The 27851-nt window shown below is 51.3% G+C and overlaps 1 protein-coding gene across 1 annotated transcript in view; it reads left to right on the top strand.

Moving 5' to 3' along the window:
- The window catches only part of Shb (SH2 domain containing adaptor protein B), a 113277-nt gene extending 91692 nt beyond the window's left edge, over positions 1-21585 (top strand). The window contains exons 5-6 of the mRNA XM_005362128.2: positions 964-1083; positions 20776-21585. Coding sequence (XP_005362185.1) covers positions 964-1083; positions 20776-20959 — 304 coding nt within the window. The 3' untranslated portion in view covers positions 20960-21585. The remainder of the gene's footprint in view (positions 1-963; positions 1084-20775) is intronic.
- The last annotated feature ends 6266 nt before the right edge of the window (positions 21586-27851 follow it).

Below are 27851 nucleotides of genomic sequence, written 5' to 3'. Positions count from 1 at the left end.
TCTCTCTCTCTCTCTCTCTCTCTCTCTCTGTCTCTCACACTCACACACACACACACACATCTGACATCTCACCATATAGTCACTTCTGCTGCTGCAATGTTCCCTTTGTGGACCCTGCACAGACACAGAGGAGGTTTGGGGAGTCCCTCCTACTTGTCACTGAAGGCCTTTGCCATCCCGTTGAGATTTTGTCTCCAGTTTTCCTAGTCACAGATTCATGGTGACAGATCCATTCTGTGGCCAGGTAGGGCCATCTGCCCCCTGCACCACACGCCCTCCTCCTTCTCTGGCTCGTGTTGTATCCAGAAACGCAGTGCTGGGATTCTTATTTACCCAGCTAGAGCAGGGGCCAGCCAGGCTCTTTCAGATTAGTGAGCTGTCCTCTCCTTTGCCCATGAGGGTTCCTGTTGGCATGTTCTAGGAGCCCATTTCATTGAAAGAAATTCCCTGGGCCACACTGCCTGCTCCTGTCTCCACTACTCTTACCCTGTTACTTCTCTGGCTGCTCTTTCCAACACCATTCCCAGACTAGTCTTGTGCCCACACTAGACTCTGCCACAACCTGTTCTTTGTAGCCGCCTTTCTTCGGGGCTTCCTTTCCTCCTCCTCCAGTCCACACAGGCTTTCCTGATCGCCCTGCCTGACACAGCCCCAGCTGTGGGAACCGGCCTCACTTTCATCTCCTTAACACCTGTCACCACAGGGCAAACTGGATGGGCACAGAGTACCTGGTGTTGGGTTGCTTGCATGGCCCGCGGGCCTTGCATGGGAAGCCTTGCAGGGGTCTGTCACTCTTCTCCCTCAGAATCGGACCTGTGGCAGACACTGACAGAGCAGCTGTCGAGCCTCCCCACAGGAGGCTGGAGTCAGTAGCTGCCCTCTGAGGGCACTGAGCCTCCTCGGAGGTGGGGGGGGGGGGGCTTGACCCACCCAACTCTGACTCCCCTCTTGTCCTCTCCCCAGATGGTATCATGGAGCCATCAGCAGAAGCGATGCCGAGAGTCTGTTGCGACTCTGTAAGGAGTGTAGCTACCTTGTCCGGAACAGTCAGACCAGCAAACACGACTACTCCCTCTCCCTCAAGTGAGTACCTCGTGCCCTCTGCCTACCCCGAACAGTGGAGCGTGCCTGCATGGGTCTAGTGAGGAAAGGATGCACTCCGTTTCCCCAAGAACTTGTCTGCGTGAGTTATTTCAACCTGGTTTTTAATGTAGTTTTTAATGGGGACCTAGAGAAGCTGTGACCCCCTGCTGCTTTCCCAGAGGAGAGAGGCTTGTCCTTGGAAGTGTGGTCACTAGCTAGGAAGAGCTCTCGTGTGCAGTGAGCCCAGACCTGTGCTTGGCTCTTAGCACGTCTTGCCTGTCTCCAGCTTCATATAGTCCTCTGATGAGGAACATGTTGCCTTACTCTGTAGACTGGGAAACTGAGGCCCGCAGAGCAGGTGACTGATGAGCGTGTCTGACCCTCCATGTGCTGAGTTGCTGTTGTGAGAAACCTTCCTGTTGTCAGGGCGTCCCCGGGCAGGTGCCTTCTGTAAACTCCACAGAGTTTGGGAGGGAATGCCGTGAGCTAGAAAGAACCCCACTGGGGTTATCGCCTGTGGCCGCTCTGCGGATTGCCAGGTCTTTCTGACCCATGAGCTATTGAAATAAACAGGTTTAGAAATAAGATGGTGGCGCACGCCTTTAATCCCAGCACTCGGGAGGCAGAGGCAGGCGGATCTCTGTGAGTTCGAGACCAGCCTGGTCTACAGAGCTAGTTCCAGAACAGGCTCCAAAGCCACAAAGAAACCCTGTCTCGAAAAACCAAAAAAAAAAAAAAAAAGAAATAAGAAGAGTTGTTTTTTGTTGTTGGTTTTTTTTTTTCCCATGTTGAGTGTTCCGTTGCTCATTGATGTTGCTAGGCAGGACCCAAGAAGAGATCTGGACTCCATTTTATAGATAAGGAAATGGAGGCTTCAGAGGAAGAGGACTCTAAGGACACAGAATTAGTGACATAGTTGGAGTGTGGCCCAGGTCCTGCATGTAGACATGCTGGGTCCCTTGCCTCCCCTCTGCCCTAGATCCTTGCCAGAGGCTCCTGACGGAGAGTAGGCTTGGCAGCACTTCTTTCAGAAAAGCTGGCACACATGCTGGCAGGGTGGGCACCCTGTCATGTGGCCAACCTATCCCCATAGCCCCGGATAGCCTGCTGCCATCAAGGGCCCCGGTGCTGCTGGCTTTGTTGTCTCTCTTTCTCTGTCTCGGAGTTCATTCCTCAGGGGTCACATTCCTCCTAGAATCTCCATTGTCTGGCACTGTGGAGGGGCCTCTCCAGAAGCCCTGCTCAGTAGGAGGAACAGAGGCCCTGTGTGCCAGGGCAGGGCCTTGTCAGGTATCAGCCTTCACATTTGATGCATGGAGACATGCCCACCCCTAAAAAAAGCAATCTAGTTGTGTGCCATGACCATGTGGGATTGTGGGAAACAGTCTGCTGAGAACCTGTGGTGTGTTGGAGTGTTTGAGGAGTCTGCAGCCAGCTGCTGAAGAACTGACCCCAGTGAACCCAGCGTCATCCATGCTTCTACCTCCTTGAGCAGCAACTCCTCGTTACTCGGTCTGCATAAAAACCAAGTCATGGGTTGGTTCCAGAGGTCAGGGCTTGGCCCCTTTATCCTTGCCATGTGCCATTGGATTGGGGCCCTCTCTAGGGGTTGGACGTTGATTCTGCTTTTATAGTGATAGGCTTGTCATTCAGGTGGTCTGGGTGCTGTGGTAGCCAGTGGGAGACCTCATCCCTCCTTGGCCTTCACAATTCTGAGCCTCCCTGTCCTCATCTGTGGACTGGGATGATGACCTGTTTCTAAGTAATAAGCATCTAGTCCAGTCAGCATCGCCCATGTGACCTAGTAAAGTTCCTACCCTGTCCCTGTTTCCTGCTAGTAGCCTCGAAGATGCTTGTTATCTAGTTAAGAAACCTGTGGTAACACACGCCTTTAATCCTAGCACATGTGAGGCAGAGGCAGGTAGATAGCTGTGAGTTGGAGGCCAGCCTGGTCTACGAAGCAGGTTATAGGCCAGCTGGGATTCTATCGTGAGACCTTGTGGTCCAGAGTGTAGACGGTGTCGATTTCTGCCGCTCACTGTTTCCATCACCAGCGTGTGACCAGCAAGTCAGACTTTGACAGTCTTTATGGACACCACTGGCTCCCCATGTGTCCCTGCCTGTGGATTCAGCCTCTACTTTTGCTTGGTGGGCATTCTCTGGCTAAATCAGCTGCACTTCCCCAGCCAGTAGCATCTAGCATGCTGCACAAGAGCCCTTGGCCACCAGCCTGAGGTCTGGTTTGTTGTACTTGCCCTGTCTGATCTACCCACCAGGCCTGCTGTGTAGCGACTGCTCTTCCACACAAGAGCTGGAGCAGGAGGCTTGGGTTTGCTCGTCTAGCGCCATTAGAGTACCCCCCTGGTGGTCAGAGTGCTGCTCACCTAGGCAGTCTTTCCTTGAAGCGGTGCTTCACAGAACAGCCATGTTCTGTGACCCTCGTCCACAAACAGGGCAGCCGTGGTATGTGAGTACTGGCTGCTTTGGACAAGCACCACCTTTGCCAGCCTGTATGCAGTATGTGGTTTCTTACATCTTCAGGCCTGCTGCCAGTGCTGGGTGCAGAATGGCAGCCTATACCACACAAGACAGGAATTCCAGCTATTTCTCTTCTCGGCCTCCGGCCATTTTCATGTGGGTATTGGGTCTTTCTGTGAGAAAGGTCTGTAGAGGAGAATGTACTTGGAGAAGCCTATTTCTCTAGGGCAGGGCCCTGGACCTGCTCTGTCCTTCCCCTTGGAAGACTTTGTTGGAAACTTCTGTACCTGGCACTTGGGTCTGGAGAGAGAGAGCCAAGGCGGACGGACAGCCAGACCCAGCTGCAAACTCACAACCATGCTCATTCTGACTGCTTTGCAGCATGCAGGACTGCACCAGGGGCTTTGGGTGCCCAGAGGTGGCCTGTAACCGGTGGTCACCACGACCAAGGGTCAGAAGCTTCAGGGGCAAAAGCTACTGGCGAGGCGACCCTTAGGAGATGCGAGTATTCCTCAGTAGAGAGAGAGGGTGAAGGTGTGGTGTTGAGGAGCCTCATAGGACTTCTGTGTCTCCTAGAGGAGTTGGTCAGATTCTCAGGGACAAGGCCACTGGCTAAAGGATCCTGCTCAGAGTCTGTCCCCTCATCCATCAGCAAATAGATGTCTGTGGCCTGCACACTTGTGCTAGGGTGGCCTCATGCAGGGGCTAGGGCAGATTCCCAGAGAAGTCTGAATGCCTGCTAAGGTGTCTAGCAAGGCTGCGGTTGGAACTGTGGCACACACCGATACAGACATACACCCTTATATTTGATCAGAAGGCCTTAGGGTATCAGCTGTGTAAGTGACTTTAAGGATTTATCTAAATGAGGAAAACATCCCCAGCGGAGATTCATAGTGGACGTAACTCTGCCCTTGAGTGCATATTGGACTGCTCTGACAATGAAGACAGTGACTTGTTTTTGTGGGGATCAGTGACACCCCTGGGTCTGATAACACTGCCTCCCTCCAGCTCCCTGTTTTGGGCAAGGTCTATAGCCCATCCCCCTTCACACCTCAGATGTATGTCACCCGCTACTGTCCACAACACCCACCTTTGAAGCTGGTTCAGAGATCCTTCAAATGACGTTCATCACTCTCGGTCTCTCCTGTTGCAGGTGTCTCTTGTCCCCTGAGCTTGACAACAAGTTCTAGCCAGCCTTGTGCCTGCCACTGGTCCTGGGTGTGCTGGGCACACTTTCTCCAGCCAGACAAGCAAAAGGTTGAGCCTTTAGCAATTGGTGAGAAAATAGCAAAAGCCGACGCCCTCTTGTTTCCCTGTAAAGGCAGTCAGGCCTAGGGAAAGGAACGGAGAGTGAGGAACAGTCTCATTAGTAGGGTTCTGCAGGCACGTTGAGCTATAAAGGACCCTTTAAGTGTTAGTTCTGCAAGATTTGCAGAAGAATCTGGACAAGATGGGGAAAACGAGAGGGGGGGAGGTTATAAGTGGTGGACATTGAAGAGGGAGCAGGCACAGGCATGCTAAGAACAACAAATTCCACATTGGCCCATGTCCAGGAGTGGCACAGCCCATCACCTGGCTAAAGGATGGGGCTTTATCCCAGAGAACGGAGGAGTCCCTGCAAGTGTACATAGCAACAGTAGTGCTCTCTGAGCCTTGTTCTAGAAACATCAGTAAGGTACAGACATAAGTGTTGCCAAAGGGAAAGGCTGCAGCTTTGGCTTCCCTGTGTCCCACGTGCCACACCTATGTGACCTGAATCTGCACTGGCGGGGGATCTCCTGTGAAAGGGCTGGAGTGAGGAGCATGAGAGCATGGGGTAGAAGCTCAGATGGAGGGGAACCCTGCTGCTTATTCAGGCACTTTGTGTGGAATTCTGGTTCAGCCTTTCACCAGTGCCCCTGCCATGTCCCCACGCTGCAAACAGCAGATAACAAGGTGAGGGCCTGGGGTTCGACCACCACACTGGCTTCCTGTTGTGCAGCTCTTCATTGAGCCTACCAGAGACCTTCCTTGAATCTGAGGACAGGGGTGGGGTGGGAAGTTTATGAAGAAAGACCCCTGTGTGCTTAGGGACATCCCTTTAAATCTGCCTGGAACAGTGAGTTCTTTTGGCTGCTGTACACCCAGTACCACCCAGTAAATGCCCCCTGGTTTATAAGAGAGGGTAGGTAGGTGTCGTGGATCTGGCAGAGCTCAGGGGAGGCATTTCAGTTAGAGGTATTTTTCTTTCTCTTCTCCCCTCATTGATTTGTAGGTGAAGGAGAGAGTTTTCAAACAGTGGGCATATCTGGGTCCAGCCAGGCAGGCGAGTGATTAATCTTAGTTTGTTGCTGCTGACAGCCAGGAGCAAGAAATAATAAATGTTTGCAGGGAGGGGGAGAGGGAGAGGGGGAGTAGAAGCTGAGCCCTGCATGCAGCAGTGGGAAACACAGATTTCACTACCTTCTGTGGAGTCAGCATCAGAGTTCCAGGGCTAGGGCTCTAAAATCCAGGGCCCTAAAACAAAACCAAAAAAGAACCATGGGTGACTCCAAAAGCCGCCCCGCCAGGATTTCCGACAGCCTTTGAGCTCCCTTCAGCTGAGTCGCTTCGGTCCAGCCACACATCCTCCTGGTCCCCTACATCCTACATGTCTCCGAGAGCACGGTGAACCCCTGTAAGGGCAAACCTTCAAGGAAGGCAGTGTGTGTGCAGTGCCTGGCTCAAGCACAGTTACTGCTTGTCTAGGGACCCCACATTACCCAGCTCTGACCACAGGGCCCTGGTCTTGTCTGTGTCCTGTGGTCTTCTGAGCTGCTGAGTTGGGTGTAAGCTGGAGGAGGGGACATACAGGAGACAGCAGTGATGGCCCTGCCTGGGGAGGGAGAACTCTCTTAGGTGAATGCAGAGGATTAGTAAGGGGTGGGGCAGGAGCCTGGGAGGGCAGGAAGTACCACCTCGCAGTACATGGCATCCAACGCCCTCCCCAGGGTAGAGGTGGTCCAGTGCTGGCCAGGTGCTCTATCTAGCTCTGCATCAACCTGGCCCGGAGCCCTTGACAGCTCCCCCAAGCAGAATAGCGTAGGCTGTCTGAGCCTCAGTTTTTTCTCATCTGGGCAATACACCTTGAACAGGAGCCTGGCTATTGCTTGTGGGCTGTCTTTGTTGGGAACCTTGGAAAGCCACGGGTATAAGAAAAGGGGAAAGGGGACTCTGCCCATATCCATACTCTTTACAATGGTGCCAGAATTTTTGCTGGTGCTGGAGAGAAGGCTTCCATGTGGCAGCTCCCAGTCTTCTATAACACTGGTCCCAGAGGATCTGATGCCCTCTACTGACCTCGGTGGGCCCCAGACATACATTTGGTGCTCAGGTGGACATGTAGGCAAAACACCTGTACACATAAAATATATAAGTCTCAAAAAGACAGCTTATGTGGCTGCAACTAGGCAAGCCTCCATCTCCATGACTGAGAACCCAAGTCTCACAGAACGGGGGTCAAATCTGCCGCCCTCCTCTGGATTGTGCCCAGTTGGAGACGTTGCTTGACTCTGACCTGTGTTTCTTGGAGGCTGCAGGTGATAGCTGTGTTAGGGGGTTGGGGTTTCTTCCTTGCCCTCATCCCTGCCTGCTTCCCCTCCAGTTCTCGTACCATATCTGTAGCTCTGAATGATAGCTTTCTTCTTACCAGAATCTCATTCTCGCTTCCCTGTCCCATGCCATGCAGCATGCCAGGGCTGGAGTGCTGAAGATGTCATGAGCAGGAATCTTGGGGTTCAGGGAACAGATGAAAGCAAGGCTCAGAAACAGGAAGTCGTTCTCCACCCCACCCCCATCACAAAGCTCAGTCAGTATTGACACAGGTGGGCTTGGGCGCTCTCAGTCTGTGAGGGTGCCCGTCCTCTCGGGGCTGCAGAAGGTAAAGATGACTGTTGTGTTCAGTTGGTGTGCTGTGTGTTCTCTTCTTAAAAGGCTAAAGGAAGTGTGATAATTAACAACTGCAGCTTGGGGGGGCCCCTCTGCTTTTGGCAGGGACTAGGGGAGAGCGGTGAGTTTGAAGTGTGCAGATGGCCGACAGAATGAAAGGGAAGCACTGGCAGTTGCCATTAGAAGGAACGAGCTGCGTCGGGACCTAGAGCCTGTGTGTCAGCGGTTTGGGGTAGTGAGGGAGACAGTATAGAAAAAGTACAGGCAAGTTCAAAACACGTGGGTTCAAATTCTACATTACCCCAGGTAGATGGGCATCCCACAGCAGTGTCTTGGCTCTGCCCTTGGGAAGGGATTCAGGCAGACCCCAGTTTGAGTTCCCCAGCACAGCATCCGAGACATGTCCAATGTGAACAGCTTAGGGTTACTACAATAGCACTGTGAGGTGGGACGGTGGGGACACCCAGAAGGGGATGGGCACTTAGAGTGTAGCTCTCTCTATCTGGCAGTGCCGTGAGAACAGGAACTGTGCGCTCCTTTTTGAGATAACAGAGGTCCTGTGATGCCACAGCTGTGAGTGCAGCTCAGGTTTCAGTGCAGCGGGACATTCTTTGTGCTCTCTGGGGTCCCTCTGAGCAGAAGGCACCCTCGTTCTTAGCACCAGGACTGTACCAGATGTTCCTAGCAGAATCAATGTCAGGCGACCTCTGGCAGCTTTTCCCAGTCAGTTGTAACTGTCAAAGCAGTGTCCTAGCATTTTTTTTATTTTGTTTTGTTTTTTTAAAAATATTTATTTATTTATTTTATATGCAATATTTTGTCTGTACGTATGCCTGCAGGCCAGAAGAGGGCACCAGACCCCATTGCAGATGGTTTGAGCCACCATGTGGTTGCTGGGAATTGAACTCAGGACCTTTGGAAGAGCAGGCAATGCTCTTAACCTCTGAGCCATCTCTCCAGCCCCAAGATCCAAGCATTAAATGTGGTGTTTTGGTTTTTTTTTTTTTTGGTTTTTCGAGACAGGGTTTCTCTGTGGCTTTGGAGCCTGTCCTGGAACTAGCTCTGTAGACCAGGCTGGTCTCGCACTCACAGAGATCCGCCTGCCTCTGCCTCCCGAGTGCTGGGATTAAAGGCGTGCGCCACCATCGCCCGGCTTAAATGTGGGTTTAAACTCCCGAAAATGGGGCTGCTCTCTCTCTGGCTCTTACCCCATGGGGTTTCTACTTTCTTGTCTGAGTGCAGTTTTCAAGCCACTCAAGTGGGAAGTGCACCGTCACTGTTCCCTCTTCACAGAGGAGGAAGCCCAGGTTCGCAGAAGCTGGGAACCTGTTCTAGGCCGTGGAGCAGTGGGGGGGGGGGGGCGCAAGGCAGATTCCCCTTGACCCCAGACTCTGTTCTTTTCTGATCCCCCCTCCTTAGCTATCTGCTCCAATTAGATGTGGAGGTGCTGCATGGAAACTTGGGGTATCTAGGCAGAAGCTGAAGCCAGCTGAAGAGCTGGGGTACTTCCATAGGTTTCTCAGAAGCTCCTTTCTTTGCCCATGCTAGGTCAGGAGTAAGAGCTGGCTGCTTGGGCAGCAGCTGTACCAGCTCAGTGGAGGGCAAGGTCAGTGGTGGATGGTGACAAAGGGGAAGGAGTGACATAGTTGAGGACTGTGTCCAGGTTTCTGAGCAGCTAGGGGATCAGGACAGTTGGCTTTGAAAAGGCCTGACTCCCTGCTTCCTTCCAGTTGTGCAGGCCTGGGAGGTAATTAGGTCCTATGCTGAGTCTGCCTCTCACTGCCGGTCCATGCCCTCTGTGCCAGGAGGTGATGGTTGTTCCCTCTCCCCTCCGCCAGACACACAGGATTGTCCTTTGTCCTCTCCAGTGTCTGAACCACTCCGATTACATTTCCAGCAGATTTTTAATTATTTCCTATCAGCCTTCTTCCATCTGCCTGTGGAGCTCAGCTGCCAGGGGAGGCATTCAAACTGCCATTTGTCACCAGGATGCCTCTGTGGCCTGGGCACTTCCTTCGAGGGGTTCTGTCAGGTCTCTACAAACCGGAACGCGTCTTCCCGGCCACCCTCACACCAGCTTATCAATAGAATGTACTTAATGAACTTTTTGCCAGAGCCATCCAGGAAATGGTTGTTTGGGGCCTCCAGGGAGATCCCTGGGATGTTGTAGGAAGAGAGGCCACGAGGGCAGCTGCAGAGCTTGTCTGCATGAGAAAGAGGTACCTTTGGATCTCAGAGCCACTGTTCCATACAGTAAATCACAGATCATATACAGGATTTAACTGTTCCCTAGGTCACCTGGTAGTTAGAGCCAAGCTTTGCTTTACTTGGGTCGAGACTGTGACAAGCAGTCATGTCCCACCTCTGACTCCGCAAGGTTATGACCCTTCTGAGCCCTGTGAGCATTGTCTTTCCCTCTCCTGTTTTCCTCATAGACGCTCTTGAGATTTGAGGCAGATTTATAAAATCAGACATCAGGTTTACAGCCCTCATCTTTAGCTCAAATGCTAAAGCTTTAAAAGCAGCCTTTGGCTTTGGGGGTGGGGTCTGAGTGAGGAGGCACATCCTGCCGCTTCTCCACCCTGTTCATGTCCAGGTAGGTCCCCCAGTAAGCAGTCCTTGTCCCCCCAAAAGAGCATTTGCCACTTTTATTCATGCATGTGCTTTTTTCCCTTTGTTTCTCTTTAAGATTATTTCACCCAAGAGGAATAGCAGAGACATTTGGATTTGGCAAAGCTGACTTATTAGAAATGCTTTAAATAGAATATCCTTTCTGTACCCCTTTTGAAAGTTTTTCTTTTGAAAATCCACATGTGTCTAGTGGCCTCTGGGTGTGGGGTTCACTCAGCCATACTCTCAGATGCTCACACAAGGAGAAGAGACGAATTCCAATGGGCCGTTAGGAGGCTCCTTGGAGGCAGTGACATTTGGACAGGGCCTTATAGGACATACAAAACTTGTATTAGCCATCCTGTCACTGTGACTGCAGTGTGGCTTATTTTGTCTCCTGGTTTCAGTCCACCAGAGACGGCCGAACGGGTCAGCATGTGCTGGTGGGAGAGAGAGTGGTGGAGTTAGCGCACATCCTTGCAGATCAGGAAAGCCAGGTAGACTAGCACAGGTGTAATCTTCACCCAACTTCCTTTCCAGATTAAAACTGGTCTGCGTAAATCCAGGGACCCTGCTTTCTAAGCTGCCGCCTGCTGGCACCTAAGTCATTCTACCTGGGTATCTCTAGATACCTAAAGGCTCTGATAGTCTCCCCAGGGTGACCATGAAGCAACAGATCATGATCAAGAGGGTCGCCACTGCCTAGAGCACCCCACTTTGCCTCTCAAGATCAGAGGCATCAGGGGTTACTCACCTGTAGCCGTGCCAGCCATCAGCAATCATAGTGGTGCATCCTTACACAGTTTTCCACATCTTGGCTTGCCAGTGTGCTAGACAACAGTCTTCATCAGGTGTGAGGCATTTCGCTGCACCCTGAAGCCTCATGCAGTTTCTGGACACTGGTGTTGGGAGCCGACTTGAACAGGCTGTGTGAACAGGTGGAATGGTGCCAGGGACAGTGCATGAGTTCTGACTGAGACTCGGATACCTGGACCATGTGACCTGGGCACCTAGGTGCTCCACCTCCTCAGAGCAGCGTACCCCTTCTGAGTTACTATTTTCAGGCCGTGGAAGTAATCATTTCTCTCCAGAGTGGTTCCAAAGCCAAAATACCATCTAGGGTCAACACTTTGTGGGAATCGCTCGCTCTGCTGGTGAGTGAGTAACTGGAACTAATTACATGCAGCCATGGTGCGGGGAGAGGCATAATTAACGTAGCCAAACCCTGGCCAAATGATAAAATGGAGCTTTGTTGTGTATCAAGGCAGAAATCAATTTCATTAGGGAGCAAAGAGCTGCAGATTTAATTTTGAGAGAATTTTCTACCTTGTAGAAAGAGGATGTCAGTAAGCTGCCCACAGTGAATGTTGAACATGAGTGGTTTTGCCCTCCAAAAGCCCAGACAACTGAGAAGTGATCATAGTCTTTTGGAGTTGTTTGTCAGTCTTCTGAGTGTGGCCTAAACCGTGGCTTTTGCTTGTTAGTCATTTTGAACATGTGTCATTTGGTTTTGGAAGGGAGGTGAGAATTTTCTGCACCTAATGGCCAGTGGGGGTGGGGGTTAGTAGAATTCTGTCCTTTGAGACTGAGGGGAAAGAGAGAAAAGAGGTGCCCTCGGGAGATCGGCAGACACCCACCATTAATGATGGAGTTTATGCACGTATGCCAATGCAGGTGGCAATGCAGGTGGCCTAGCTAGACAAACCCACCAGCCACCTCAGCCAGGCCAATCAGGCTATAAACCCAGTAGTGACGACCGGAGGGTAGGGGAGGACTTTGTGCCTGGTGAGGACTGTTGGGGAGGAGCTGCCTCCGGTGCTCCTCTTTGGCCTTCTAGGGCATATAGAACCAAGTCCAAGGCTTGCCAGAACCAGAGCTTGGAGCTCTCACACTGGCAGGCTGTGAGGAGCGTGTATCAGTTCAGTGGGGAGGAACTTAGCATTGCAGAGCTGAGACCCTATAGATAGTGGGGGATTTGGCTGCAGGTGAGCAGTGAGAGCATGCAGCGCTCACACGAACTGCCTGCCTCCTCAGGTAGAACTAGAAAGGTGCTCTCAATGTCTAGATGGGGAAACTGAGGCCTTGGAGGAAGAAGCAGGCCAGGATCCTGAACTCTCAACCCTACTGCCCTGTTTCCTGAAGACAGCTGGGATTTTTCCCACTGTAAATCAATGTTCACATGTGGGCTGTTGGCAGTCCGCCTTGCGCCTTTGAACTGGAGAAATCCTGCCTGAGGTTAGAGGATTGTTGCGCCCAGTGTAGGAAGATGGCAGTTTCTTCCGTCCCCCTCCATGGCCTCACAGGGTACTGTGGCACAGATCATGGGTGGAGTAGAGGGATTTGCCCCTGCCACTTGCTGGGCCTCTCAGTGTCTTCTGAGAGCTCTGAATACAGGAATATCTCCAGCGAGTGCTTGACACCTGCTAGAGGTCATGTTTATTGATAGACCGCGTTTATCAATAGAGAGAGACCTCCTCTTGGCTTTTTGAAATGGCTCTCAGGTCACTTGGTTTGGCCTGAAACTCTGACTAGCCTAGGCTAGCCTAAAACTCCGGATCCTCCTGCCTCTCCTCCCCAGATGTTGGGATTCCAGGATTTCCCACCTCACCCTGCTTGCCTCCTCCTTCTGTTCTCATGTGGATCCCTCACATAGCAATGTGGGTTTTTCCAGTATGGGGGTGGGGTGAACCTCAGGCCTCATGCATGCCAGGCAGGTGCTCTGCCACTGAACTATACCCTTCTGTTTACCTTTTATTTTCAAACAGGCTCTTGAAGTCACTGAGGGTGACCTTAAACTCTTGCCACCCAGGCTGTCCTTGAACTTGCAGCTCTCCTGTCTTGGCCTACCAAGATTACAGCTTGTAATCTTGGCTAAGATTACAGCTGAGGCACCAGCTGGGTGGAAACGGTATACTTTAGAATGTCATGTGGGGCGGTGAATCTCAGGCCAGTAACCACCCTGCCAGTATCGCCTGCTCTGCCCGCTGATGCTCAGAGACAAAGCTACCAACTAACTAGGGAGGCTGCAGCCAGAGGGCAACTTGGCCATCATGGGTTTGAAGTTGCCAGTTTGGCCATGAACAACAGACCAGACAGGCTCGGGGGGACTTGCTGGTTCTGGGCCCAGATAGACTGGAGCCAGCAGACAGACCAGATGGGCAACAGTTGTGTGGCAGTTTGTGCTCAGCAGGGGAAGTGAGGCCCATATTGGGGGCCCGGCCCTGGCCCTTGCATTTGCACTAGAAGAGACCCTGCCTGCTCTTCAACTGCTGGCTCAAAACTCCAAAACTCAGGATGTCCCTTATATAGGTAGAGAGGACTCCTTTGCTCCGATCAAAGAGTGAGCGTAAAGGAGCATGGCATAGGAAGGGTAGCGTGAGCCTCACACCCAGGGCCGTCTGGCCTAGGGCCCTAGATTGTATCCATCCTTGTCTCCCAAGTATACTAGGTCTCAGGCCCAAGAGCTCTCTCCCTCCTGTGAGGGAATAGGAGGCATAGGTGTGGGGATTGGTCTTGGAAGTAGCCTAGAAGCTGTTTGAGAACCAAGCCGTTGGGCAGGTCCTGTGTTATGTCTTGAGCCTTTACCAAGGAGCCAGATGGCCTTGCCTTAGCCAGGCGGCTGCATTTGTTTATCCTGAAAGTGTCTGGAAGACAGCCAGGTGTGGTTCCTGTCCTGGTGACTAAGGAGGCGTGTGGCCTTCCACTTGACACTATTACCATTCTAAGCTGGGTTTCCTGTGTCACTGTCCTGTTAGAATCATCCTTGACTCCCTACTAGATGCTAAGTCCTGAACTGTCCAGACGTTGCCAAATCCCCATGGGTCAGGTGGAATCATGGGCCCAGCTGAGAGCCTCAGTCACCTAAGGAGATTGTGGTCTGCGAGAGACCTGTCCTTCTGTCCTGAATGGATTCTGTCCACCCCATTTGGCCTAGGTGCTTTGGTTGTGTCTGTGTCCCCATTCCTCCCTACCCAACCCATGCAGTCGTGTCCCGGAGACACTGAGGACATCAGTGGAAGGATCTCCTCCTCCTTTTGCAGAGGGTCCCTGAAGCTCAGGGACCGAGGTTGTCCTATGGCATCAGTGACTTCAGTCAGTGCTTGATCCGGGGCCAGCTGCTGCTGCCACCCCTCCTGTTCCAGCCGTCCACACGTGAGTCAGAGGCCGGGTCCACACCAGCCCTGGAGACACCTACCAAGCCTCCTCACCATGCTCTTTGCCTGCCTCAGAAATGGCGGCCTACTCCTGTCCAAGTCTTGTCATTGTGAGCTGCTAGGGTGACGCATCATGTGGGGTTTTGCCCCTGATGATCTTGTCTTGACCAGCCTCCTCTCTGTGTGTGAGGGCAGGCCTTTTCCTCCTGAAGATGGCCCTGTGAGGACACACCGTGATTTACAGAAGGCTTTCACTTGGGTCACTTGAGCTTGAGGAAGGCTGATCCTGTCAGTGTCTTTACTGAAAGGGTAATTATCTGGCTATAAATCACGCGGTTTGGCTCAGCAGGAAGTACGGGTTAGACATTGTTCACGACTTGGGCAGTCTTTGGCTTGTCTCTGAAGGCCCTTTGAGGTGGTGGGGAGCGGGTGTTCAGCCTATTCCTGTCCTCCCACCTCTTTGCACTCACAGGGCATCTGCTTGCGTGTGAACTTTGACAGCACAGTCCATAGCGAAGGACGCTGTTCTGCTCACTGTCTGGGGGCTCCAGGGTCCTTGCCCTGTGGTCCAGAAAGTGAGGTTTCTCCCTCACTTTGGTATTCATTTTTCACATCTGTAGTGTGGGCATCTGTATTTAGTTCCAGTCCACCTACCTACTTTTGTCATGAGTCAAGAGAACAGTCAAGATCTTCTCAGGCATCTCAGGTGATCAGACCCTGGGCAGCACTGCCTACTGTGGTTACCACACTGCTAATTGCTAGCCCTGGGGGATGGGGGATCCAAATTTGGGGAGAGGGTTTTTTTTTTTTTTTTCCGAGACGGTTTCTCTGGGTAATCTTGGCCGGCCTTTATATATCCAACTGGCCTTGAACTCACAGAGATCCACCTGTCTCTGCCTCCCAGGTACTTGGAACTAAACATGCTTATCACCACCATCTGTCTATTTTTTTTTTATGTGCATTGATGTTGTGCCTTCCTGTATATTTATTTGAGGGTGTCAGATTCCCTGGAACTAGAATTACAGTTGTGAGCTGCTGGGAATTGAACCTGAGTCCTCTGAAAGAGTAGCCAGTGCGTTAACTGTTGAACTATCTGTGCAGCCCCAAGACCCTGTCTCTGTTTTTTTCCCCAAAAACAGGGTTTCTCTATGTTAACAGCTCTGACTGTCCTGGAACTCACTTTGTAGATCAGACTGGCCTCGAACTCACAAAGATCCACCTGCCTCTGCCTCCCAAGTGCTGGGATTAAAGGTGGGCCACCACCACCTGGCAAGACCCCGTCTTTTTTAAAAACAAAAAAGGCTGCCATGACGTTTTAGAAGGTATCCATAGAGATCACCGTGGCTCTCCATGGAGTATGTGTTCTCTCCTCCTCCCAAAATCTGAGGTCTTACCTACTGAATGCCATCTGATATCTTGTCACAGGGCCAGTCTCTGCCCATTTTAGTCTAAAGTGTCACCAGGAGAGATGAAAGGCTTACTCCTTAGGCAGTTAGCTTCAACTGACTGTTTCTCCACCCAGAAAGTTAAGGCTAGGAGGCCTGGTTGTAAGGGTATATAAACCCTGCAGGGCAGCCATACAGTGGATGACTGGTGATCCTATGCTCTCAAGTCTCCTGGCAGAACATGTGCCCTGCTGGAGCACGTGTTTCACGATGTGCGGAGGGTTTCCCTAGAGATGCAGCCCCAGCACCATGTCCCTCAGAGTCAGATAGGTGGAGATACCTGGGTTTCCCTTCATAAAATCCCAAGTACTTTTGGAAGCAGGAAGATCATGAGTTCAAAGCCAGCCTGGACTCCCAGCAAGACCATGCCTGGAAGGGTGAGAGGGGAATAGCGGTCTGAGTTGTAAAACTGGCTGTCACTGTGTGGCCGTGGAGGGACTAGACCATGGTTACCTTCCAAGCCAGTCTGTCTCCTAACATCCCAGAGGCTTGGTCTTTAGAGCAGAACCTCGCTTCCTGTCAGTTCAGCATGAATGTCTTTGTCCGTCATGGGCAGATGGTGTGTCCTATGTACCAAACCTGTCCTCTCAGGCCTCGAAGCTTAGTTCTTTCTCTGTTGTGGAGGAAGGGGCTGTGGACTATCCATCTTCTTCCATTGTTGAATGCATTTAAAATGCATGGCTGCACCCTTCAGGAAAACAAAACATAGGGAAGAAACTGGTCTTATATTTGTGGTTTTTTTAAATATTTATTTATTTACTTATTATGTATACATTGTTTTGTCTGTGTGTATGCCTGCAGGCCAGAAGAGGGCACCAGACCTCATTACAGATGGTTGTGAGCCACCATGTGGTTGCTGGGAATTGAACTCAGGATCTTTGAAGAGCAGCCAGTGCTCTTAACCACTGAGCCATCTCTCCAGCCCATATTTGTGGTTTTTGCATATGCATGTGAGCCCATGCAAAGGGCAGTGGCCAGCTCAGGGATCCCAGACATACATGACTTTTGAACTCCAAGAAGAAGTCTGAGCCCTGAAAAGAATGGCATGCTTTGAGAGTTATGGATCTTTGTACCCACCTCACAGGACTGTTCTCTGACAGCCCCACCCCACATCACCCCCAAACCTTTCTGGGCTCACTCTCCAGCCTGCCCTCCAGAGCTTGCAGCTGGGGAGGAGTCAGGGCCTCAGTTCCCTGCTCCAGGCAGACCCTGACTAGTCAGCCAGTGGAGAAAGAGTAGAATTCCTGGAGAGCCTTGGCTGCAGGCTAGAGTCAGTTCATCTGGGAAGCATTACAGTGAGCAGATAGGGTAGCCAACTGTGGGTCTCAAAAAGCTTTCTCTCAGGCAGGACAAGTTCAAACACCCATAGCAAGTTTGAGGCCATCCTGGGCTATGTTTCTAGAGGAAGAGAGAAAGGAAGGATACGGATCCAAATCCTGGCCCCGTCTTTTCTGAGCCTCAGTTTCCCCATCTGCAAGTGATGCTACATATGTAAGCTTAGCTCTGAGTCTGGTAAGGTTTAAGGACTAGTATCTTGAATTTTGAATTGACATTGGGAACCATGTATGATGATCCAGAGCTAAAAAAGAATTCAAGCACTTGACTCCAAGTCAGGGCGGAGCAGAAATGCTCTGTGCAGACTCCTGTGGCTGGTCCTGCCGTGCTAGTCCCAAGGCTGTTTCCTCTTTTCTCCCACATAAATATTATATGCAAGTGTTTTTAAGTCATTTCATCATGAAAAGAAACGATTTAACATAACTATTACCCAGGATTCTTCATGAAATATGCATCAAGCAATTAGGTCTAAAAGCAAGAGGTGAAGCCCCGCACCCTGGCTAGCGGCGGGCAGCTGTGGGCTGAGTGATGTTTTATTAAAGCTCATGATTAGGAGGCGAGGTGGGGCCTGTTATTAGGCCAGCACACGCCAGGCATGCTTGCTAATCCTGGGGACAGTGACAAGGAGGTGCTTTTTGTGATGGTAATGAGCGATCTAAGTGCCCTGACAACCCAAGCACCCTGCCTCCCTGGGCCTTACAAGACTCATTAGACAGGTCACCCACCAGAAACACCCCTAATGTGACTGTGCTCTCACAAGATGTCCTATCAAAGGAGACTGGAACCAACAAAGAAACAGTTGGCAGGAACCTGTCAGAGCTCCCCGGGAAAGGTGCCACCCCAGAACCACCCTGCCGTCCTTGTGCTGTTCTGTGCCTTGAGGGGAGGAGCAGGATCTGCCTAGAGCCCACCCCTCTGGCCTGTTTGCTCCAGGGTATCTAAGGGGTGAGGAGGGTACAGTGGCCACATCTCGCTGTGAGCAGCCACAAGAAACCAGAACAAAACATACTCGGGAAGGAAGGCTTATTTGACTTTCAGTTCCGGGTCCTCGTTAAAGGCATGTCCAGACAGAAATTAGAGAGAGCGGATCATACACACCACATCCACAGTCGAGCAGAGGACCTGCGTGGTGGTTCCATGTTATGTCAAGAAGACAGTAAAAAAAAGAGCCAGCACAGCTGCTGCTGTCTGTTTGTGCAGTGCTGCAAGTGGTTAAAGCCACCCCTAGTTTGTTTGTTTGGTTGTTTGGTTGGTTGGTTTTTTGAGACAGGGTTTCTCTGTGTAACAGTCCTAGCTGTCCTGGAACTAGCTCTTGTGACCTCGAATTCACAGATCTATCTGCCTGCCTCTGCCTCGCAAGTGCTGGGATTAAAGGTGTGCACCACCACCACCTGGCATTTTTAATCTCTTATAACTAGCCAAGCTCTGATACCACCCCGTACTTCAGTGTGTACATGCATGCATGCATGCACTCAGTGTCACGTGACCTTTGAAGTGACTAAAGCTGCAAGAACCTCTTAGGGTAGGGTCACCATCCTGTCTTCATGACCTGGAGCTTCACGAGTTGGGATAGGCCAATCCTGGTTCCTGGGACAGTTTTGTGTATGGTCTTCCTCCCCACCCCACTGGTCTCTGATCTGCCATTGCCTGGTGAGGTTGGCACCAGGGTCATGGAGGCTCTGCATGGAGAGGATGTCTGCTTAGGCCCTCCTGCTGCTCCTGCCACCCTGCTCCCCAGAGAGAAGTGGGCCTTGCTGCTGATTGCTGTGGTGACCTCAAGTCCTCCGTCTGCATAGGAAGTGTGGGGCCCTTTCACTGGCTACTGCCTGGAAATAGAGGCATACCTTCCTCCACCCGCTGCCTGCTAGAGGACACAAGAATCTAGCGTGGAAATCTCTATTAATGCCAGCCTTATGACTTCCTTGCTCTGCTCTGACCCCTTGACGTACAGTGGGAATTGTGATGTCAGCCCCTGCTCCCTCGGGTGGGACTGTGAAAGGATCTCAGAGCTAGTTGGCTTGGCTTCCACGACTTCAGCACACTCAGCGCCCCCAAGCGCGCACACACACACACACACACACACTCCCCCAGGATAGTGATGAATTATAGCCACTCCTGGCACCCTTGTACACCAGGCAGGCTGAGCTGGGCTCTGGGACACCTGGTGTCACCTCACTGCAGCTCCAAGTCCTTTCCAAGCTGGCTGGTGTTTGTGGGCTGTACATCATGCTGGGGGCACGAGTCCTTGGTTCCACGCTGCGCTTTACGTTTTCTGTGCGACATGCTAGCCTTCCCAGGTGTCGGAGCCAGCGCTCCACACAGCACCTCCGCTAGCACGGAGGTGATTCAGGTGTAGTGACCCTTCACTTGGGAGTAGAGCTTGCCACAGGCTCTGTAATTAGAACATCACACTCTTAAAACTCTCAATTTAAATTTCAGTTCTTCACAAGAATTATTCTCTCTCGAAATGTAATTGCTCTCTGAACAATTTCCTTTAATCCCAGGGTGACATCTCTAAATACATTATTATGCGCAGATGGATTGTTCGGTGCCTGCGTGTCATTAGACATTTCTTCTACCCATTTGGAGAGCATAGCAGGTTTTGGGGGGCCCATTTCACCCAGAGGACAGGTCAGGTTTAAGGACCCCATTGGAGCATAGAAACCAGAAAGGGAGCTGGGGCTCAGGAAGGCCACAGCCCCCCAGAGCCCACATGGGACTCTTGGCTTCCTTAGGTAGCCCTGACTGCTGGGTCCCTAGGGCTGTTGACAAGTTACCAGGGGTGAGCCCTGAGTTAGTAGCACACTCCCAATCAGAAACCTTAGGTTTCTAACAAATGACAGGCACTGGGTAAATTGCACAGGCGTGGGCACAGGTCAGGCTTGGGTGAGTGAACAGGAAGTGGCATGCAGCCTGCACAGGGGCGGCAGGGTGATGGAGGCATGTGTGAGCAAACGCATGACCTCAAATGGGAGGAGGGGTCTTCCGGGACACAATGCCAGCAATTGAGGCAGTGGTCTTCATCCTCCATGACCTGTACCCACTGCCAGATTGTGATGGGCCAGGACACGTGGTCGGAATCTGCCACTGCCTCTACTTCTGTTTAAGTTCTGTTCAGATCTGAAACAAGGGGAGTGGGCACAGAGGCCTGGCCCTGCTCTTCAGAGCTCTTGGGGAACTGAGTATTGGGGTGGGGCATGTGTTGCCACAGCTCAGAAAGTCAAGTGCAGGTAGAGTCTGCACTGTCTTCAGGCCACTGATGTGAAGGAAGGAACTCTGCCTGGGAGACTGCTGGGTAGAGAGGAAAGCTTCCCACATTCCATTGGCTACGTAGCTTGTCGTGTGGCTAACTGCCCTAGGAAGTGTGGTTCCTGGATGAGTTGCCCCTTTCCTGAGACAGTTATCCTCTGTCTAAGAAAAGAATAGTTTGTCTGCTCTTGATATATACCACACTGGCCAAGGCCGCCTCTCAGTGTGGGATGTCTTGTATAACTGCAGGGTTTAAACAGGTCCAAGCAGAAGGGCTGGGTAAAACCCCCAATCCTAGAACCTTCCAGATACAAAGTCTTTCCATTAGCAGTGGTTAACCCCTGTACCCCAATCAGATGCTGGAGTGGAGGGTGCTCCTGGGTGTGGCTGGGACCCCTTGTTTTAGACCCCTGGGGAGAACATGCACATACAGAAGCAGGAGCCAGTGGCTCCCTAAGAGTGCCTCCCTGCCCCTCAGACACCACACACTTCTGACATCCGTGTTTCTTTTGCAGGAGCAACCAGGGCTTCATGCACATGAAACTGGCCAAGACCAAAGAGAAGTATGTTCTGGGTCAGAACAGCCCCCCTTTCGACAGCGTCCCGGAAGTCATCCACTACTACACCACCAGAAAGCTGCCCATCAAAGGGGCGGAGCACTTGTCCCTCCTCTACCCAGTGGCTGTGCGGACTCTGTGAAAGGACCAGCCTCACCCTGCTCTGTGACCAAGCCTGATCCTTGGAGGAGCCGGCAGGGCACCGGCCAGCTCCCTGTGTTGCCATCGGTGTCCAGTTTGTCGTGTGTATGGTCCTGGCACACCACTGCATGTCTTAGAATGCTGTTGTCACTTACAGGGTTGGAGAAGGCCTGGATGAAGAGGGACAGCCTGCTACCGCACCACCCCAGCCCGTGCCCCACCCCCTCCTTGAGTTTCTGTGAATTAAAATATTTGCAATCCAAAGAGATGCCTTCCAGGGTGAACAAAGGTGGAGCTGCTCCAGTGGTGGGTGGGGCCCAGCGGTGGGCGGGGCCGAGCCCTGGCCTGCATCTCTTTGTTCTCCAGCTGTCAAGAACTCACCTGTGTGGGCAAGGTTTTCCCATTGGTGCTGGGAGCCCAGGAGGCCCTGGGAGCCACCTCTCTGGTGCACGTCTGAGTCTCTGGGTGTGCATATTCAGTGTAAACACTAGAGACCATGTCATAAGCCAGAGTAAGCCCCCATCTACTTTTAGATGTACACTCTGTAATCGTTAGATGTCAAGGGACTATTGTGCAGTCCAAGAGGATGCAATTATTTATGAATAGGGTGTGTAAATAAAATAGTCATTTAATATATATTACTAGCCATTTTTTAATTTTTTTAAAAGTATATCCCTGAGGGTCTCTGCAGAGCCTGCAAGATGTGTTTCCTGGACTGGGCTTGCTGGCATGGCAGGCCCTGTGGAGGAGGGTGGCATGCTCCAGGCAGGGCTTGGTAACTAACTTTCTGGGTACCTGAGTGACCGCTTTGAGAACGGGACCTCAGCAGGAGGAGCAGCATGTATTGAGATGTGAGCCAGGCCCTGTGCAATCTGTAGCCATAGACCAAAGCCTCAAAGCTGACCAAGCTGTCAGGCTCCCGTCCTACCCATGGTAGCTGATGGCGAATGTGGGTGAACCCCTCAGGCTCACCCCAGTCTACTAAGGGCCTTCTCCCCATTATCAGTCAAACACACTGAGCCCTGGACGTGTTTAACGTGGGGAAAAGACAGGCTGGGGGTGGGGGTCACCTCCTGAGATCACACAGCTCGTGAGCAGCTCAGCAGGTTGGTGCTGCCATGAGCTCTGAATGGCCTCACTGTCACCTTAAAACTCTGGCTATTTCAAGGGACTTGGACTGCTCTTGGTCACCACGTGGATAGAAGTACCTCTGTAGCTGTATGTACTTAGACCTTTTGAGATTACAGGAAACCTCACAGTTGAGGGTGGCAGGAGTGTGGATGCTCTTGCTCACGTGGCCTCTTGCGTTCCTGCTGGGACCTCAGACGCGGAATAGTGCCACCATTCTCTCGTTTTTACTTTTTAGTTTTTGAGACTATAATTGTATCGTTTTTCCCCTCCTTCCCATCTCTACCACCTTTCCCCTTTTCTAATTCTTGGCCAGGAAGCATGCCCACAGGCATGTCCGGAGCAGTGTCTCCTGATTCTGACTTCCATCAAGGTGTTGATGAAGATGAGCCAGCACACCTGCCTCTGCTGTGTCTGAGGGCAGCCTGAGAGGCATGGCTGTCCTTGACTGACCAGCAGGGTTCCAGAACCTCTTCCAAATTCATGTGCTAGCCATCTGGGTGGACTGATTGAACTGGAAGATTGATGGCCACCGTCCCCCAGCTGTGAATTAAAATATTTGTAGGTGACAGTTTGGTCATCTCCAGTTTTGGTTATCCTTGGACGGAGTCAGGCCCAGTGTTCAGAGGCCTGAGACAGGTCTAGACCTGCCAAAGCTGCCTGTCAGGTTGGGGCAGAACAGAACTAAAAGCCACCTTTGGGTAGCTGCCATTGATTTCAGCAGCTTGAAGCCAAGCCATTTCCTTGGCTTCTCCTTCCATGTACAACCCACCTTCTGCGTCATCTTCCTGGTCCCTTTGTCAGTTCAGGGCCCCCGCCCCGCCCCCCACCCAGTGCCTTGTCAGCCATCCTGGGGGGCTGGTCTCCACAACTGTCACTCTTTCCCTTACTTGGCTTTTCCCAAAGTGTCCGTCAGGGAAAGTGGTGAGTGAGTGCCTAAAGACAGCTGTGTTCCCTCATGGAGGAGGAAGAGGAAGAGTGAGGCCAGGACCTGACACCTGGGACCTGCTGGAGCTTGGGAGAGAGTCAGGCCTCCAAGGCATTTCCTGAAGTGCGCTGAGCCACAGGGCCCTCCCAGAAGGGGTGTCCCTAACAGTCAGAGGCCCTGTGAATACTACTGACACAGTCGGAGGGCATCTGTGCCCTCTGCCTTTGCTCCTTTAAGGGGCTCCTGGCCTCCCTCCAACCCAGTCTTCGTCTTCCTGAAGTTTCTCCCAGGCTGAGTCTTTCACTTTCCTTAGGAACAGGGGCACACAAAGGAGCCAGCCTACAGGATGGGAGATGCTAAAAGGAATTTTCCCCTATTTTATGAACCCCTCCCTCTTCCTCTGACTGTGTCTGGTTTCCTCTGTCAGCGTGTGTCCGTGTTTTCTTGGACATCTAACAATTGAAAGGGCTTTTCCATTCCAGAAAACTTCACATTCAGGGTAGTGGCATTGATTTGGTTTTCATTTTGGGCTTTTCTTTCTTTTTCTTTTTTAATCTCCTGCCAATTAATGGGGGCAGGGGATGAGCTGTAGTTCTCTGAGGAGGACAGAAGCTGCTGCTAACATTCTCTCCCAGCTTTTTTGTCTGAGCACAGGTGTCTAGTCACGGCCAGGCCTGCCTCTCAGAGCCACAGGACTGGCTTGCTTTCTTTTTGCTGCCTTCATTATTGGTCACAATGTCCTGGCCACCTCAGCAGCTCGTCCTCAAAACCAGATTGAATTCACGGAAAGAAAACTTTCCTGGTGGGAAGGGCCCTCCAGCATATTCTGGAGAGACTCCCTGAGCAGCCCTTTATAAGCAAAAGGCCTGAGTCTTCAAGCCATCTGGGCAACTCTGGCTGGTGGCCTTTGGTGACCAGGATACCCACCCTCAGGTTCTGCTATAGCAATGGTCAGGGGACAAAGATTTGAACTGTGAAGACACGTATTTAGTGTCACTTGACCGAGGGTCTGGGAAGGAGAAGTGCTCTCAATGGCTCTGGGGACAGCTCATCAGAAACGGGCTGGCTTTTGGAATTGACCCATGGATGCCCCTGGAGGGCTGGAGGAGGGGGGTGATTCAGTACAAACTGTCACATCTGCTCTTTACACTTCCTGAGACAATATGTTTAAATCTCAGAGGCACCTTTGAGACCCTGATGGCTCCCTTCCAACTGGAATGTGCTCTGTGTGTCCCTTTGCACAAGTGCCCTGTTCTCAAACACCCTGTGCCCCAAGTTCCATGTTTGCTTTCAGATACAGCCATGAGCTCCAGGAATCTTGGCGGATAGCTGCCTGCCTGCCAAAGCTGAGCTCCACCATCCCTCAGAGGGGTGGTTCCAAGAGAGAGGAACTTGTAGCTCCCACAGGATGAGGAAGCTCCCTAATGAGTTTCTTAAATGGAAACAAATTAATTGGCTCAGCAGACACAGTACTTCCTGGTGGATACTGAGGTAAGTGGATCCCCCCTCTGGCCTAGGAAGATTTCCAGTGGGGGGGTAGGGAGGGAGGAAGAATGTGAAAGTACTCGTGACTCGTGGCACTGTGCAAGCCATAACGGGGGTTCCAGGGCAGGGACAATAGGTGACTAGCTCTGCTCGGCAGCAGTCAGGACAGGGTGGGCTTTGGAGAAGAAGCAAAAGCTTTTCCAGGTAGAGGTGTCAAGTGTTGGGCCATCCGGAGAGTTGGACAGGCCAGTGTGGTGTCATAGCAATACTTCAGGGTCTCCTAGGATTTCATTGGAAGTTGTGTGTGTGTGCACAGCTTAAATGGAACACACCTAGGGCCTTGAGCCCACTGGGAAACTGAGCCACGTATGGTCTCCTGTTGTTTGCCCTGACACCATGGTCACAGTGACATCATCCTGCAGCCTGGAATCTTCTGAAGCAAGGAAGCCCCCCATCACATACAGAGCGGCACAGCGGGCCCTCACCTACCAGGGAACCCACCAGCTTTTCCTGCACAAGGGTATAGCCTTCCCTCTTACAGGAAAAACAAAAACAAAACCTAGAACTAACTTTCTCTCTCTCTCTCTCTCTCTCTCTCTCTCTCTCTCTCTCTCTCCCTGTTCTTGGACTGACACCCAAGCGTAACCAGGAAGTCCTAAGGGGAGAGAAAGCGCCTCACCTTGTTGACTTTTTTTGTCTGAAGGTTTTTGTTGTGTGCACACGCGCGTGTGTGAGTGCATGTTAACAACATGGAGCATGAAATAGACGCAGACCAGTAGGGGTAGCTGAGAAGAGCAATGAGCATCTTCCTTGAGGAAGCAGTGGATGGAGGGAAATAGAGAACCAGAGAGGCAAAGGCGTGATGAAAGCCACACAGCAAGCGGATGCTCCAGGATTCTTGAGCAAACAACTTGGAGGATCTCTTTGGCCAGTACCGTTCTAGGGAGCTGGGGTGGGATTAGAGGACTCCTCTGAGCATGTCAGCTAGCTGTTTTCCTCATCGTCTCCCTCTTGGCCATTAGGCCAGCCATGGCCCCATGGCCTCCTGCTTAGGAGACCATTTCCACGGAAGGCGAACTGGGTGGGAGTTACTAGCATGGCTCTGGTGCCCTCATGTGGCGTTCGTTTGCATTACAGCTGAGCCTCAGAAAAGGCAAGGCAAAAAGCAAGATGGAGGTGGACTTAAAATCCCTTGGAAGCAAGAGTGAAAAGAAAAGTTGAGCTGCAGGAAGTGTCGAGAGGTGGATGATGGGTGTTCCAGCAGAGGAGAGAGAGAGGATGTGGCATCTGAGCTGGCTCTTCTGTGAGGGAGGATGGCACCTCAGACACACACACACACAACACTACACTCTGACAAAGCTTCCCAGATTCACTTTTAGAGAAAAAAGAATGGGGATGGGGGCGGGGAGCAAGCAGCCTGGGAAAAAAAATTAGCTCAGAGCACTCACACAGCACTCCTCCCAAGTCCCTAATCTTCTGATTACAAAATTCAAATGTTCTTACCAATACATTTGTTTATCAGATAAATATGAGTAAGACAGAAATTACCATCAGCAGTTCAGTCCCTGTTCTGAAGAACCTCCTCAGCCTTCCATGTACACATGTAATTATTTTTTTAATATTTATTTATTATGTATACAATATTCTGTGTGTATGTCTGCAGGCCAGAAGAGGACAACAGACCCCATTACAGATGGTTGTGAGCCACCATGTGGTTGCTGGGAATTGAACTCAGGACCTTTGGAAGAGCAAGCAATGCTCTTTAACCTCTGAGCCATCTCTCCAGCCCCCCACATGTAATTATTTATTGAACCTATTTATGTTTGTGGCTTCATGCCCTTCACTTTCCACTTAAAGGGGTCCTGACCTCTTTTTCTTATTAAATCTCGGAAGATTTGGGCTTAGACTGTGATACACTGGTTTAATTTAGTTAACTTACATTCATTTTTTTCATAACTGGCCCTGTGGGAAAATATCTTCATTCAGAAATCACCCCCATTGTTCTGGTTGGCGTTTTTGTTTATTTGGTTGGTTGGTTTTGGGTTTTTGTCTTGTTTTTTTGTTATTTTTTTAAATTTTTCATTCCAAGATAGAAACTGAATAGAAGTGCATTATGAGGTCAAAGGTAACCACCCATCTCCATGTGTTTGTGGCCTCTGAGAGGCATCATCTTGTCCTCCAATATAGGTTTGGAAACGCGCCAAACAAAAGCTCCTGGAGACTTTCCCTTAATGATTCAGGCTTGTCTAAAACATGAGACACAGGGTTAGCATTTCTCTTTCATCAAAGAGAATTTAAACTCCAGCGGGTACTAAGGGTGGAAGCTGATTGGGTTCATATTGTGGAGTCACCAACTGTCCCCAGCTAAGGGGTTGGTAGGATAGAGGGCTCAGTGCTCAGTCTAGAAAAACCATAGGTGAAGCAGAACTGTCACCTCGGCTGCCAGCTCCTTGTGTGACTTTTGTCTAGCAGGAGCTCTTCTGTCCAGGGACAGCAAGAGGCAGTGCTGAGAGACCCAAAGATCCTTGGAACAGCTGTGCCCCCGTGCAGAGGCCGGGGAGGAGAAAATACGTTATCTCCCTATCCCAGGGGAACACAGCAACCCTGGCTCACGTCCTCCCTGTCGCTCTGCAGCTGTGTGAGCCACTCAGGCTCCAGAAAGCTCCGGTGCCTCCAGTGTAAATGGCACATCAGCAACCACCCACAGGGCTTCGAGTGAAGACACGTCCAGCCTCCAGATAACACCAGCAGGATCAGGAACAAGGTAAGACAGCAGAGGTCATAGCAACCATGCAACTTCAACAGTTAGAAGATCTAGAATACAGAGACTTTCAAAAACATTTAAGTGTGGGGTCCATTTTACAGATAAAAGGTGCTCACACCTTGGCAAGGACAGAAGGTCCTAGAGATGCAAGCTCGAAGCAGCATACCCTAGTAACCCATCTTTGTTGTTTAAAAGCATTCTGCCAAGGTGACTTGGTGACAGACACCTATAATCACAACGCCCAGGCTCAGGAGATGGAGGCAGGATGAAGGTTAAAAGTCATCCTTGGCCACATGCTGGGCTTGAAGCTAGTCTGGGCTACTTGCTGGGTTTGAAGTCATCCTGGGCTACAGAAGACTCAACTCTTAAAAAAGGGTGTGTGTGTGGTAGTATATTATTTGTGTTTTAATAAATAAGTCTTGCCTGGAGATCAGAAGGTAAAGCAGCCATACTAGTCAGCCATACAGGAGTGGTGATGCACACCTTTAATCCCGGGACTCTGGAGACAGAGGCACACTGAACTCGGTGAGTTCAAGGCCACCCTGGGCTACACAAGCTTTCCTGATCTTCAGCTTGAATCCCAATATC

Source organism: Microtus ochrogaster, linkage group LG5 (genome assembly GCF_000317375.1).
Source record: "Microtus ochrogaster isolate Prairie Vole_2 linkage group LG5, MicOch1.0, whole genome shotgun sequence".
NCBI classification, from domain to species: domain Eukaryota; kingdom Metazoa; phylum Chordata; class Mammalia; order Rodentia; family Cricetidae; genus Microtus; species Microtus ochrogaster.
The sequence above is the reverse complement of the archived record's forward strand: the minus strand, read 5'-3'. Positions and strand labels throughout refer to the sequence as shown.